The sequence below is a fragment of the Arachis hypogaea genome, chromosome 20 (genome assembly GCF_003086295.3).
Source record: "Arachis hypogaea cultivar Tifrunner chromosome 20, arahy.Tifrunner.gnm2.J5K5, whole genome shotgun sequence".
Taxonomy (NCBI): Eukaryota; Viridiplantae; Streptophyta; class Magnoliopsida; order Fabales; family Fabaceae; genus Arachis; species Arachis hypogaea.
The window spans coordinates 117,089,125-117,105,332 of NC_092055.1; the positions used below are offsets into that span (position 1 = coordinate 117,089,125).

At 34.6% G+C, this 16,208-nt stretch overlaps 1 protein-coding gene across 1 annotated transcript; it reads left to right on the plus strand.

Annotated features, from left to right (window-relative positions):
* The first annotated feature begins 7,509 nt into the window (after positions 1 to 7,509).
* LOC112782450 (chaperone protein ClpB4, mitochondrial) lies at positions 7,510 to 13,272 on the plus strand. The gene is made up of 10 exons (XM_025824834.3): positions 7,510 to 8,000; positions 8,347 to 8,565; positions 8,638 to 8,875; positions 9,043 to 9,238; positions 9,449 to 9,503; positions 10,021 to 10,171; positions 10,608 to 10,916; positions 11,174 to 11,439; positions 11,519 to 12,448; positions 12,590 to 13,272. Exons 1-10 carry the CDS (start codon positions 7,740 to 7,742, stop codon positions 12,899 to 12,901), a joined length of 2,937 nt encoding a protein of 978 aa, XP_025680619.1. The 5' UTR covers positions 7,510 to 7,739; the 3' UTR covers positions 12,902 to 13,272.
* The last annotated feature ends 2,936 nt before the right edge of the window (positions 13,273 to 16,208 follow it).

The window sequence follows — 16,208 nt, forward strand, 5'->3', positions numbered from 1 at the left end:
TCTTTCAGTATTTCTCTTCCTTATTTTGTGAAACTTACATTCATAATGAGCGAGTAGTTCCATAACTTGATTGGGAGATGATTGAAAGGAAACCTTGAGTTGGATTACTTAAAAGAAAAATTGTAATTAGGTTTATTGTTGGATCGCCCTCTAGTCATTGACACTAGTCCTTCCCAAGGGAGAGGATTAGGACTTGTGACCAGAAATAGCTTTCTAACTTGCTTGACTTTCCTCTACCTAGTAAAGGATAACTAAGCAGAACCTTCAATTACCAATTAATCTTGAGAGTACTACAACAAGAATAGGGCTTCCAACTAATCTACTCCCAGTCAAGGTCTTTATTTAAATTACATAAATTCTCTAATTTAATTTCCTGTTTACCAACTCAACTCATTTTAGAAAACATCTGATTAATAAAATAGCACACCTTTCTGCAACTCGTTGGAAGACAACCTGGATTCATACTCCCAGTATTTTAATTTTAATTTTGTGACAACCCTTTTTAAATTTATAAACAGATTTTCGGTTGGTTAAGAACTGTACTTGAAACGTATCTCTTATAATAATTTCTTAACTCGTCAATTTCCGCTACGTCAGCACCACATGACGCGCACAAAGGAATTTCTTGCTGCCTGGTTCACGCCTAACTTGAAAATTCTCAAGTTAGGCGCAAGGTGTGAGGACTCAAGGCAAGTTGGGCACACAAATCCTCAAGTTAGGCGCCGTTCATAGCAAGTTGGGCGCAAGGCCAAACTTGTGCACCAAGTTAGGCGCAAGGAAAACTCAAGTTAGGCACGGGTTAAAGGAACAAATATATATATATATATATATATATATATATATATATATATATATATATTAACCTCTCTTGTCCTTTTATCATTTTGTTCTCTTTTTGCAATAATATTTGTTTTCACTCCTTCGTACGTCTTTTTATGTCCCTCTCTGTTTTCAGTTCTTTCTTTCTTGAGGATAAGCAAACTTTTAAGTTTGGTGTTGTCGCTTCGCTTGTGGATTTTCGGTTTATTTTAGTGGCACCAAAGGGAGGCAAATCATTTTCACGAAGGAGCACAGCCTGAAGAATAAAATGGCCACTAGGATAACTGAGGTGGTTGAGTTCCTTTCATTCTATATTCCCTCCCGTTCTTACTATGTTATGTTCCTGTTTTCTGCTGTTTTGTCTTAGTTATTGCATGATCCTTTGTTATTTCAATTTCTAGGTTCTAGTTTAATTTGATATTTTTATTCTGTTATTTGTTTTTAATTTCGAAAAGTGTCTCATGTATTGCTCACTGAGCTTGAATTCAAAAGAAAAAGAAAAAGATGTAGTGCATGAGAAATAGAGTTTATAACAAAGAGTAGTCTCATTTACTTAAATATGGTGGTATTCTTTGTGATTCTAAATGCATGACATGAACCGTGCATAATTGAATTTGAATCAGAAGATGTTGATGTATAAGGAACAAGAATTTAGAGAACTATTATGAATTCTCTGAAGTAAGTGAAAGCTTAATCCTTGAAACAAAAGAAACAGCAAAAGAAAAATAAAAAAAGGTCCAAGGCTCTGAGCACCAATGACTAAGGAGGTCAGACATGATTAAAAGCTGAAGGAGTTGTTTCATAGTCATATGCTTGTGGTGTGAATGTGTCAAGTAATCCTTGAGACAGAGCACTAAGAGTCGAGATCAAATGCATTTAACAGAGTATGCCAAAGGCTTTGAGTACCACTGTACTGTCTAGGAGTAACTGAAAGAAAAATCAGAACTTAAAGAAAGTTCCCCAGTTAAGTGCTTGTGGTGTTTTTGTGTCAAGTAATCCTTGAGACAAAGCAGTTAAAGTCACGGCTAGGCTCAAAGTGTAAAGCACCAAATAAAAGAGAATTAAAGGAAATTTTCTGTGTTCAAGGATTAAACTGAAGTATAAAAGACTAGAGAATTCATAATATTATCTGAATTCTAACTTCGAATGACAGTGACATCCTTTTGATTCAAAGGAGAGTGAGATGCCAAAACTATTCAGTATTGCAGTTGTAAACCCCACTTCAAGAAGAGGCATGAGCTAATTGAACTCTCACTCTCATGCAAATTCACATCCTAAGCCTATGTTAGTTTTGGTTGCTTGAGGACAAGCAACAATTCAAGTTTGGTGTTGTGATACATGAGCATATTTCCTATCTTTTCCTAGTAAATTTGCATTCAATTTGTTGAGTTTAATCAAGAATTAATTATCTTTTAACTACTATGGATGCTACTTCGAGTCGTGTGCAATTCTGTTTATTTAAGGTAGCATTCGGCTAGATTTGATGGAGTTTCTGCAGAAAAAGAGAAGAAGGCAAATGATGTTGTCAACCCTGACCTCTCTGCACTCAAACCTGGATAACTCGAGCTACGGAGGTCCAATGGATGTGATTTTAGTGGCGTTGGAAAGCTAACTTCCAGAGACCTTTCCAACGATGTATAATAGTCCATACTTCTTCTCCACCAAGTCAGTAAGGGTGGCGCCTAACTTGAGGTTTCTCAAGTTAGGCACCAAAATCAACAGTATGCATAACTCCAAGGCTGCCAAGGTGGCGCCTAACTTGAGAAATCTCAAGTTAGGCGCCAGGACAAGAGACAAGCATTGAAGGAGCTCTGCCAAAGCTGCGCCTAACTTGAGATTTCCCAAGTTAGGCGCAAGGCACAACAACAACACGCAACATTGGTCTTGATGGCTTCAAGTAAGGCGCAACATCCCCTCAAGTTAGGCGCAGCACTCAAGCATTCCATGCCATTCCTTGCTGCCCACTTCAAGTAAGGCGCAGTCTCTCCTCAAGTTAGGCGCCAAATTCAGGTTTTTAAGTGGTCCCCATGCCTATGCACAAGCCACACGAGATCTTTCATTTATTCTGATTAAACTTTAATTTTTGTTTTAAAATAGGAAAAGATATTATTTAGTTTTAGAAATTATAATTTACATTAATTAGGATTAGATATAAAAGGAAAAAGAATCAGCCCTTCGGGCTCCGGCTCATCTCTTTTCTTCTACCTCATTCCGCACTTTACAGTTTTACAGAACCCTAGTTTTCTCTCTGAACCATGAGCAACTAAACCTCCATTGTTAAGGTTAGAAGCTCTGTCTATTGTATGGATTGATACTATTATTTTTCTATTTTAATTCATGTACTGTTTTCTATTTCAAGAATTGTTTTCGTTCTTTATCTTATGAATTTGGGTGGAACGGAAGTATGACCCTTATTCTAATTGAGTTCTTGTATAACTTGGAAAAGCTCTTTACTTGAACAACAACTTGAAAACAATTTCTCCTAATTTCTAATTATCTGGACTTAATGGGATATGTGACATATAATCCTCTTATATTTGGGTAATTAGGGTTTCTATGGCATATAAACTAGAATTAAACTTCACTCTCTAATTGGAATTAAGTGACCAAGGAATTGGCGGTTGATGAAGGTTAGAGGAGACTAAAAATGTCTAAGGAATTAGGGTTTAGTCACATATAGTTTGCCATGAATGGAATATTGCATGATTAAAATAGTTAGTAAGAAAAGTCAATCCGGAAGATAGATACCTCTAAAACTTTAACTGTTTTCTCCATATATATTTCACCTCAATTTACTGCTTTTTTCCTGATTCTCTGAATTATTGTTTGATACAATTAAACTCTAAACACTCTTTTCTGTTTGTCTAACTAAGTAAATCACTTAACCATTGTTGCTTAGTCCATCAATCCTTGTGGGATCGACTCTCATTCACTTGAGGTACTACTTAGTACGACCCGATGCACTTGCCGGTTAGTTTGTGGGTTATAAATTCCACACTAGCCGTCTAAGAGATGTATAATCAAGCTAGTGGTTCATCATTGTCCGATGAAAGACTCACTCTGAACCCATGTAGAATGAGATAACCTTATGCTAGTTCAACGCATTCATAAGGATGAAGAATGAAGATACATCTTAGAATAGAGAATCAGACACGAATTGAAGTAGAACAGTAGTACTTTATTAATCCATAAAACTCAATAGAGCTCCTTCCCTCAACCTAGGAGGTTTAGAAACTCATACTGATAGAAAATACAATGTGGAATTAAAAAATATGCTAGAAGTGTTCGATCTCTCCTCCGAATTGTTCCCTAAAAGTGTAAAAGTTCTCAAATAAATACTAGGCTAATGACTAAGGATTACATAACAGCTGTAAAACAGTTTTTTAGTGCAAAAATTCACTTTTGGGGCCCACTTGGTGAGTGTTTGGGCTGAGCTTGATTGAGATCCACGTGCTAGGAGGCATTCAGAAAAGCAAACAAAAATGGATAAAGGCCTTTAGAAAAGCACAATAACTTGCTAAAAAAAAGATAAAACTAAAAATAAAAACTCAAGCTTCTGAATATTGAAATCAAACAGTTAATTGAACAAAAGGAAAATTCAACAACTACAATTAAAATTATTTAAATCGACAATGTACAAATTACAAACAAAATACAGTTAATTGCAATTACAAGTACCAGTACAAAATAAAAAGAAAAATATACCGAGAGGGAGAAGTAGTGGTCGTTACCTACTTCAAATGGCAGCCATGGAGGAGCAACAATAACCGTTGACGATGGCAACAACAACAAAATCCTACTGAATTTCAAAATTAGCAAAAATATAAAATAAAAAATAAAAAATAAAAAAATAAAGAGAGAATATCTACCGACGGCGATGATCTTGTGCGTCTACGCGCAAGACCGACGGTGGTGCAAGCGGCGGAGGTGCGGTGTTGCGAAGGTGAAAGATCGACGGTAAGTGTGTTTGAGAAGAGGTGCAGTGTTGTGAAGGTGTGATGAGTGCGACAACATCATTTGCAACGGAGATGTACTAATGGAAGAGGCGCTTGCTACCAGATCTGGAAATATATTGGTGGAGGAGACAGATGAACTATGGCGGTAATGGCAGTAGCCACAACAAGCTTAGGATTTCGGCAACGAGATCTATCTTCTCTCAGAATAATCTCTTTGTTTCTCTTACTCTCTGAATCAAAACTACACTCTCTCTGATCTCACAACAGCTAGAAAATTATAAAAAGTGAGTGATAATTGCCATAAGTAAGCTTTTGATTGCGAAGCTTTTGATTACTAAGCTTTTGACAATTGTTATAAAAAATTATTTTAATGAGAATAATACTGACTATAACTCTGGCCACTAAAATTTATTTACTAAAAATAATTTTTTTGTATCTATTAGTGACAATAATGACAATTGTCATTATAATATATAGTAATAATGGTAAATATATAATTGTCACAAAAACATAACTTAAATTAAAGAATTAGTAGCCATTATGTTATTGTCACTAAAAGTTTGTCGTTAAAACATATTTCTCTTGTAGTGAGTGTATTATTTAAGAGTATTATTAAAATGTTAGGATTTAGAATAAATAATAAATTTGTAAGTTTTTTTTTTTTTGTGTACAAAATAGAGTTAAATCTCAAAGTGATCCCTAAAGTTAATAGTTATTCAAATTTGTCCTCGAAGTTGCACTCCAGGACTCAAAGTAGTCCCTAAGACACTTTCTATCTATCACTTACCATCGGAAAGTTGAGCTGGACTGATTCCTATCACGTTGGCTCTGTAACGGCTAGCTAATGTGGCAAAAAAAATTTTATTTTTACAATTTAGTCCCTTTTTCCCTTTTTAAAACCCTAATCCCCAAATTATCTTTAAATTATATTCAAACCTAAATCATTATTAGCATGAAGAAGCACTCCTTGCTTCTTTCTCATCATCCTATTCTCAACTATGTTTTTTGCCACAGTCTTCACTCTCGTAGTTCCCTTCCCATGTGTTGGTCTATTTGTAATGCTCCATTGCCTTTGAATTCAAAAAGTAGTCTGTTTGATGAGCTACTTAAATTCTTTATATTTTTCTTTTATCTTATAAGTCATGTAGTTTAATAGATATTCCTAAAATATTCTATAAAAATCAACTTACTAAATCATTTATTTTTCCTTCATAGCTGCTTTAACTTGAATTTTTCCTTTTTTTTTTGTCTTTTTTTTATTGGGTAGTATTTTTTAGAGAAAAAGATTGAGTAAACGTTTAATAATAATAATAATAATAATAATAATAATAATAATAATAATAATAATAATAATAATAATAGCAAAGGTGCATGAATATCACTGGACAACCCAAAAAGTCATACTTTTAGAAAATTGTTGAGTTATTATAAAATATAAGAACAAAAGCTAATCACATTAATGATATTGCTACTTTACACAGTCTCATTTTTAATTTAGTGCAAAGCAATTGAGCATAAATCTAATTCTCCAAACAAATCTAAATTATTTAGTGCCATTAAAAGATATACATAATTGCTAGAGTATTTTACTGACACCAAGTAAGGGAGTTTTTCCAAAAATATTGTCTCGACAAGTATTGGTAATATAATTGCTAGAAATAATACTTTTAAACTCGTGAACAGAAACAACTTGCTAAGATTTGTCTGAGTCACTTGAATCAGAACGAGCATCTAGATTCAATTTGCCCCTAGCATCATTAGCAATTCTCCATATATCAGCCATATCAAAGTTGAAGTTATCAGAAACAAAACTTTCATTTGATATATACCTTTCTAACACATTTTTTTTCCTTGTATATGTGATTTTTATCATGCACAACAACATAAAGAAATCCAAATTTGTTACTAATCAACATTAAATTAAGATCATTTTCCAGCAATACGGGCACACCGTCCAGAAAGTGTCCCACATTTAGTGTCTTTGGGGTCGGTGAGAATGTGTTAAGCCTTGGCAAGACACGTGAGAGCTTCGTCTAAGAGAGGAAAGGTGTTGGTGTCAGTGTCTAAGAGGAGTGCAAACTTCTTGAACTGCTACCGAAGGAGGGAGAGGCGGAAGGCAAAGTCGCCCGTGCGCTGGAGAAGTGACAGTAGGAGAACATGACGGTGCATGCAGTTAAGAAAACACAAGAGAAGATAAAGGAAGATCTGCAGATAGTGAAGGTAATTTAGGAATTAGGATTTTAAAAGAGAAAAGAGACTAAATTGTAAAAATATATTTTTTTTTATCACATTAGCTAGTTGTTACAATGCCAGCGTGGCACGAATCCGTCTAACTCAACTTTTCAACGACAAATAATGAACAGAAAGTGTCTTAGAAGAAAAAAATTTATAATAAAATAAAATTATATTAATATCTTTAAATTTTTTGTTATTTTTTATTAATCAAAAGATGAATTAATAATTTTATTAATATTTACATATTTTTTAACTTAAATAATAAAAAATTCACTTTTTTATTCTATTTTTATTCATATTTTTTATTATTATATTTTTTTAAAATAAAAATTCAGGTGTAGTTAATTTTATATATAATTTTATATAAAATTAATAATTAAAAATTATTAAATAATTTAACAGATCTAACTAAATTTTTACCCTTTTTTTTAATCTAAATATTATGTTAGGAATTATAACTTTAAAAATATATTTAAATACCTATTAATTTCAGAAATCCGACTGCAATTTCATAGATCAGTTTAATGTTTTGACACAAAATAGGATCTTCGACGAGTGAAAGAACATTCCAGCATTCTTTCTATAGTGAGCTCCTTTGCCCCTTCCCCAAGCTTCTAGAATCATGTTTTAGGCATCATAACTCATAAATCTTCAAATCAAAACCCAAAACCTCTCTCAGTATCGTCCCAAGAAGCTAGCAGCTCAATATCTCCTTGGCTCTCGTCGTCGATGGCAACAAGAAGAACCAAGCCCCTTCTCGCCGCCGCCGTAACCGCCGCCAGAACCTCTCGCAGCCGCAACCTACTATCTCGATGTCGCTCCGCCTCAGCCTTCCCTCATGCTCATGCCACCACTCCTTCAATCTGTTGGCCTCGTACCATCGACACTCTCGACGCCGGCAATGTGGCCTCCGCCAAGTTCCTGTCCCTCTCTTTCACTCGCGGGTTCCATGCCTCTCGTCCCTCCTTCAGCTCCACAGCAAGCTCTCAGGTTTTTCACCAATTTTCATTTTCCTCGGTTTCATTTGAATCATCAATTCACAGTTCACAATGTATTCTTTAATCAACTTCTTTTCAATGTTAGCTGTAGATAGTTTAGGACGTTGGAATTGGAGGCATTTTTCTTGATGTTATAATGAACAGAAAGTTAAATAATTGGATTGTTCATTCTTCTCTTTTTTGGTTGATTTGGATTAAAGAATTTGTTTGCGTTGCATACTGCTTGACACAAATAAGCTAATGATAGAGTTGAACAGTTGTGTTCACCGAGAGAGTAATTTTCTGAATCTTAAGTTAGCTGATTCCGTTTTATTTTATTTCTTTAAATATTGAATCAGATAACACAGACAGAATTCACTGAAATGGCATGGGAGGGAATTGTTGGTGCTGTCGATGCTGCACGAGAGAGTAAACAGCAAGTGGTGGAAACTGAGCACTTAATGAAAGCTCTATTGGAGCAAAAAGATGGTTTGGCTCGAAGGATATTTACCAAGGCCGGATTGGACAACACATCTGTTCTACAGGCCACTGATGATTTCATCGCTCAGCAGCCAAAGGTGTGATTTATGGTGATATGGTTTTTTGGTTGGTAATTTAGAAAATTCTCAATTGTGGCTTTCGTTCGGTAGGTTATGGGTGACACGACAGGTCCTGTTGTGGGTTCACATTTTGGTTCTCTCTTGGACAATGCTCGAAAGCACAAGAAAGAAATGGGTGATGAATATGTATCTGTGGAGCATTTTTTGCTGGCCTTTTCTTCAGATAAGAGATTTGGGCAACAATTATTTAAGAATCTTCATCTTAGCGAGAAGGCTTTGAAGGATGCTGTACAAGCTGTTCGTGGAAGTCAAAGAGTGACTGATCAAAGTATGAGTTTATGTTCAAAGATTTCTTATTTGTGACAATGTTGGGTGGAGAAATTTGTTCTGTTTTTTAAAACCTTGACTTATCTTTACACTGTAAATCCATTGTTCCTCTGTGATTGCTATTTGTTGTTAACATTTTTTTCACTTATTGGAAATAACTGTGGATAGATCCCGAGGGAAAATATCAAGCACTGGAGAAGTATGGAAATGACCTGACTGAACTTGCTAGGCGTGGGAAGCTTGATCCTGTCATAGGTCGAGATGATGAAATTCGACGCTGTATACAGATATTGTCGAGGAGAACAAAAAACAATCCAGTTATTATTGGTGAACCTGGAGTGGGGAAAACTGCAATTGCTGAAGGGTTTGTATAGTATAATGTGTCATTTTTCCCCAGTTGTGTTGTTAAATATGATTTCTTAGTATTATATCTGTATGTTATACTGCATCCTTATTCTTCACTTCGCATAATTTAGGTCTTTTATAACTGTATGTTAATATATGAGTGCAACTGTTTAACATCAGACTTGTTCGATCATTTGATTGTTACAGAAATATTCTTATTCTTTTGCAGATTAGCTCAACGAATAGTACGTGGAGATGTTCCCGAACCATTGATGAACCGCAAGGTTGGGTCCTACTACCTCTTCCTTATATAAATAACTTATGTGCTGTGAGGGTCCACTATAGGGTTGGACAATTCAAGTGGGTTCATGGCAGGGAGCCGTTGGTCCATTAGGCTGCATTTGGTTCTGAGACACAACACTGAGAACGAGACACTAAAGAGAGAAACACAAAAATTAATGTTTTTATATTTTGTTTGGTGATAAACTAGAACAAATTATAAAAGTCTAATTTATTCTTATTTTTTTCCATACAAAAAGTTCAGGAAAAAAAATATAATCCTGAAAATTTGATAGAAATAATGAAAGAAAAATGAAAAATAAGTTGTGTCTTTTGTTAGTGTCTCACAAAATACACTAATTCATCTCTGGATATAATGTCTCTGTCCATATCTTATTTGCCAAACATGATTTTGTTTCTGTGTCCTGTACCTATAAACAAACACAGCACAAAATATATCATTGCAGTATTCTTGGCTAACTTGGTATTAAATTCTTGCTTTTATTCTTGGGGGTTTTGTAGTTGATCTCCCTTGATATGGGTTCATTGGTTGCTGGTGCCAAGTTTCGTGGAGATTTTGAAGAACGGCTGAAAGCTGTCCTTAAGGAAGTTACTGCATCAAATGGACAAATCATTTTGTTTATTGATGAAATTCATACAGTTGTTGGTGCAGGTTAGTACCTTGCTCTCAGTAAGCCTTTGAGTGTATTTTGTACTTTCTATTTAATTTATAAGAATTCATTTTGTCCCTTTCCCTTCATCAGCCCTGATTATTTTACTTATATATATATATATATATATATATATATATATATATATATATATATATATATATATATATAGGTTATGAACAATTTATGAACAAATTCATTGATTATTTCAGTCAAAGCAAATCTAGTTTGAAAAATATTTTGACTTTGCTGGACATTTAACCTTTTTGGATAAACTGATTGAACACAGAAAATATTGTGCAAGTTTGTACATCATCAGCTTGTATTGACCTTTCAATTCATCATCCACCCTCCTCCTTCTTCTACTCCTTTTTTCTTTTTAAGTTCTGGAATTCACCCAATTAATATGGTGCTTTTGGTTTATTCATTTACCAATAGGGGCTACTAGTGGTGCAATGGATGCTGGAAACTTGTTGAAACCAATGCTTGGACGAGGTGAACTTCGATGTATAGGAGCAACTACGTTGAATGAATACAGAAAGTACATTGAGAAGGATCCTGCACTTGAGCGTAGATTTCAACAAGTGTTTTGCAGTCAACCCTCTGTTGAGGATACAATATCCATTCTTCGTGGGTTGCGTGAGCGGTATGAGTTGCATCATGGAGTCAAAATATCAGATAGTGCGCTTGTTTCAGCAGCAGTTCTTGCAGATCGATATATCACTGAACGCTTCCTACCTGACAAAGGTAAGCTGCGACGCCAGAACTTAAATGATAGGGGATGACCCATTAATTTACAATTTAGTATATAGCAGATAGTCCTAACAAGAACAGTATAAATTTCCCTTTCCGAAAGAAAAACTTTATTTCTCTTCTTTAACCTTCATATTATTGTGTTCTTTTTTTATTTATTTTTTCTAGAAGCATGAGTGAATGCATGTCTCCCCAACCATCTTGGAAAACCTCCGTAGTTTCGAATATCTAACTTAGTTTTTCGGTTTCAGCCATTGATCTTGTTGATGAAGCTGCTGCGAAGCTGAAGATGGAGATCACCTCTAAGCCGACAGAATTGGATGAGATAGATAGAGCAGTCTTGAAATTGGAGATGGAAAAACTCTCTCTGAAAAATGACACTGATAAAGCATCTAAAGAAAGATTGAGCAAGCTTGAACATGATTTGAGTTTGCTTAAACAGAAACAAAAAGAATTAACAGAGCAGTGGGACAGTGAAAAGGTTTTAATGACTAAGATAAGATCAATCAAAGAGGAGGTAATGTTTCATCTGTTATGCCATTGCAGTAGATTCTTTAACCTTAAAGATTATCTTAATGTTTCAAACATATATGTAGATTGACCGGGTTAACCTAGAGATGGAAGCTGCTGAGCGTGATTATGATCTGAACCGTGCTGCTGAGCTTAAGTATGGAACTCTGATGTCTCTTCAACGTCAACTAGAAGAAGCTGAAAACAACCTCACTAACTTTCGAAAGTCTGGACAATCATTACTTAGGGAAGAGGTCACTGACCTTGATATTACTGAGATTGTAAGCAAATGGACTGGTATACCATTATCAAATCTCCAACAGACAGAGAGGGAAAAGTTGGTCATGTTGGAGCAGGTTCTTCATAAGAGGGTAGTTGGTCAGGATATTGCTGTAAAATCTGTGGCTGATGCAATTCGTCGTTCAAGAGCTGGGTTGTCTGACCCTAATCGGCCAATTGCGAGCTTCATGTTCATGGGCCCAACTGGTGTTGGCAAAACCGAGCTTGCCAAGGCTTTGGCTGGTTACTTGTTTAACACAGAAAATGCTCTTGTTAGAATTGATATGAGTGAGTACATGGAGAAGCATGCTGTTTCACGTTTAGTTGGGGCCCCACCTGGTTATGTTGGTTATGAAGAGGGTGGCCAGCTAACTGAAGTGGTCCGGAGAAGACCCTACTGCGTGGTCCTATTTGATGAAATAGAGAAGGCACACCATGATGTTTTCAATATCTTGCTGCAGTTGTTGGATGATGGAAGGATTACCGATTCTCAAGGACGGACCGTTAGCTTCACGAACTGTGTAGTGATTATGACTTCAAACATTGGCTCACATTACATACTTGAGACCCTCCGTAGTACACAAGAGGACAAACATGCAGTTTATGAACAGATGAAAAAACAAGTTGTTGAGCTGGCCAGGCAAACATTTCGTCCAGAGTTCATGAATCGCATTGATGAATATATTGTTTTCCAACCTCTGGATTCCCAACAAATTAGCAACATAGTGGAGCTTCAGGTAGACTATCTGCTGATATTACCTTTATATCCCTTCAAACCTTTAGGATATAATGTTGTTTCTTATGATTATCTATGTTATAAATCCTAGTTGAAGACTGTCCAATTGAGATGAATGTTAATACTCATCTTCTTACCGCAGATGGAACGAGTGAAGGGCAGACTCAAGCAGAAGAAAATTGATCTTCACTTCACAAAAGAAGCTGTGGAGCTTCTTGGGGTATTGGGTTTTGATCCAAATTTCGGGGCAAGACCAGTTAAAAGAGTGATACAACAACTGGTTGAGAATGAAATTGCAATGGGAGTTCTAAGGGGAGACTTCAAAGAAGAGGACTCGATCATTGTTGATGCTGACATGTCTCCGTCAGCCAAGGACCGTCCTGGCCTCGATAGACTGCTTGTTAGGAAGCTGGACAGTCCTGTTGCTGCTGCTGCCATGGTTGCCAATGACTAGTGATTGGATTCAAATGGAGGCTTCATTTAATCACACGCGATAACATGGTAGTATAGGTGCACACGGTTCATACTCTTATTAATTTTATTATTTTAGATGTATACTTTTGTAATATGGTTACTCTTAAATGTTCCTGGAATTATGGGATCTTTTTTTTCCCCTTCGGCTCCTCCAGGCTCTTCGCCCTTTTCGTCTTTGTATGCTCAACACAGACAAACGAGTAGTGATGATCATATTCTCAAAAAGCGTGATGCAAAAGCAAAAGGAAGCATGCGAAATTCACGATGTGTAATTATCTTTTTTAGGAAATGACGAATCCATAAAGTTATTATCTTTTATCATATAAGTTTTCTTTTTTTTGGGACATGGAAGACATGAGTTTTTGACCCCTAGTGTAGTGATGAACTGATGATGGTTTGGTTCGAATTCGATACAGAGGGACATACGGTACCGTTTACTTTAGGTCTTATTTGTGATTTTTTTTTTTTTTTTTGTACAGTTATTCGTGATTTTCTATAGATTGTAAAGTCTATGAAATTAAACTTCAAGGTTTCTTTCGGCCCGTCTATTTTTTTTTTTTTTCGATTTCGGGGCTTTCAAATCCATTTATTTATATATCTCCATTGTAAGGGTCCAAGTTACGTCCCTATTCAGCTAATTTGTATCTTTTGGGTAGTCCAGGAAGCCGGAGCAAAAAATAAAAAGCAGTCCAGCAAGTACACGGACTACTTCTACTCTGTACATGAAGATAAAAATGAGTAAATGACACCGGACCAAAAACAAAATAATAAAGATAGAAGACAAAGTTGCTTTATAATTTGGCTTCTCTTTTTATTATGATGTAATAATAGTTGTGCACATTATTGGAATAGATTGAAAGTTATATTAGCTTGGTTAAGGAAAGAAAGGGTGCAAGGTTTCACAAGATTTATAGTGCAGACAACATATGTGAGTGACATTAATGAAAACAGAGAACGTGATGCGCGCAACATGGCTGCAGTGAATGCGATATCTATCCCCATCGGGATCCTTAATAGAATATGGATGAGCTTTCAAACATTGTCAGTTAAAATTAACAATAAAAAAAGTACCGCTATAAAAGTACTAGTTGTAATTTCTTTTCAAATGTGAATATTTCAATATCTGTTTGCTTCCCCTGAAAAAAGTTGCTTTTATTTTTTACATTGTAACTGTGTTGTGCAAGAATATTGTATTGAGGGGTGTAATACACCTTTGTGGACCAACGGCTAAAGAAATTAGAGGGAGAGTTTTTCCTTTAACACATTTTATATTGTTTTATAAATTCGACACTCAAATTTGTTATTTTGGATTTATTTTTTTTTAATATGCAAAAAGTTGACCCTTAGACTTAGCATTTTGTATTTTAAAATTTTTTAAAGGTGAATGCTATGGTGTCTAAAATGTAGTATCTATTTACTAAAAAGAGTTAAAAATTAATATTTAATTTAAAAGATATAAAAATAAATAATTTTTAAAAATTCAAAACTTATTACAAAAAGAAAGTTAGACAAAATTTATGTGTCAAGTCATAGGCATCATAAAATTGGTTTTTTTTTAAATGTCTTAATCCAACCCTTTGATTTGATTTACGATAAAATAAAAAAAATTACATCAACGCAAATTGTTCCTTCTTATTTGTCCTGACCTTTAAATTTCTTAACAAATTTTATTTCTCAATTAAAATTTTAAAAAAATAACGTCTATATTAGAGAAAAACACACCAGATTACCATTACAAAGTATTAGATCCAATGTTTATCCGTCTCAAAAGAATCAGCCGAAAAAAGTAGCAGCAACTCTAAGATGATGCAGTGAAATAATCATTGGTTGGTATAAGGGTCCATTGCCATATTACTACTCATGCACAAAATGAAGGCATTGCTCAGTTAGAATGATGATCATTCAAATAGTGCGTGTACTTTTTGATAGTGCGACCACAATGAAAGAAGCACATGCAACTGTATATGAAAGATTTACCGAGTGTAACTCAAAGGCAAAGTTGTTGGAGAATGGTATCTTAGTATATTTGTAAGAAGTATTCCTCAGCATAGAATTATTGTTGAATACTGATGGAAGTGAACAAGTATTAAAGTATTAGTACTAGCATAGAACATTATTGAAGTTGAATGAGTTGGGTGAAAATGGCTCATCCTAATATCCCACCCCACATAATTAACGATATGGTTTAGTTGTCGGTGCTATTGTATGTTGAACCTTTGACCACCATCCATACCTAATGAGTAAAGAAAGTCGAATACAAAACACAAATTGAGCTAATCCTGCAATTGCCGGCTCATTAAGTAAAGTACTATAATGGTGCACGTATTTGTAAATAACTAAATCTAAAACCTGTACAGTTAGTAGTATGTTTTATGTTCATTTATGAGAAATAGAGTACTAGTACTAGTAGTAGCAGTAAATGAGGTGTGGTTACTGCTTACTGATGGGGCACTGATTAAAAGGTGAAAAGGACCCCACAAAGAAACTTCCATCTTCACTGAATCTTAGCTGGCGGCCATTATTAACGAATGGCGACGGTGTCACCATTTTACCTTACACCGCCCCCACCACAATTCCCGGTCCTCACATTTCCCAACGCCCTCCCCTTCCTAACTGCCTTCCTTTCTTCCCAAGCCTTCATCTCTCTCACAACATAAAAATCCTTTGATTAAAAAGAGATACTACTCGTGTCGGAATTTGATTTTTAAAATTTTAATTTAATTAATTTAGTCTTAATTTGGTGACAGTTAGAATTTCATCGTGACGGTTGTCAATTTATTTTAAAATGTCGTTAACGATTTTATAATTACACAAAGTTAAGAATTAATGTCATGAATGTTAAATTAGAGAATTAAATTCAATGAATTAATTTTAAGCAACATTTGATTAATGTCTATATTTATAAGGGACACTCTACTATGTAGATTAAAGTTGTATAAAAAGAAAATATAATTTTTTTTATAGTTATTTTTTATTATTTTATTATTGTTTAAAATATGAATCTTACCTTTTTCAATCTTTCTTTTATCCCATAAAAAAAAATATTGTAAACTTAAATCTTTACAATATAATTTCCCATTTATAAGATGGTACATATTCACTGTTTATTAATTAAGATATAAATTTTCAAACACTATAATATATAATTACATATAAAATAAACATTTTCAATGTCCTTCCTTAAAACTAGGACATTAAGATACAATTTATAAACAACGAATTTGATTTTTTATTTTTAATTAATTTTAAAATTATCAATTTAATTCTCATTTTCTCATTATTTTTTG

Excerpts from the sequence above, each read along its gene's own strand:
- LOC112782450 (XM_025824834.3), top strand. The coding sequence starts at position 7,740 with ATGGCAACAAGAAGAACCAAGCCCCTTCTCGCCGCCGCCGTAACCGCC. Across the intron at positions 8,876-9,042 it reads TCAAAGAGTGACTGATCAAA|ATCCCGAGGGAAAATATCAA; the intron begins GTATGAGTTTAT and ends AACTGTGGATAG. Across the intron at positions 12,449-12,589 it reads GCAACATAGTGGAGCTTCAG|ATGGAACGAGTGAAGGGCAG; the intron begins GTAGACTATCTG and ends TTCTTACCGCAG.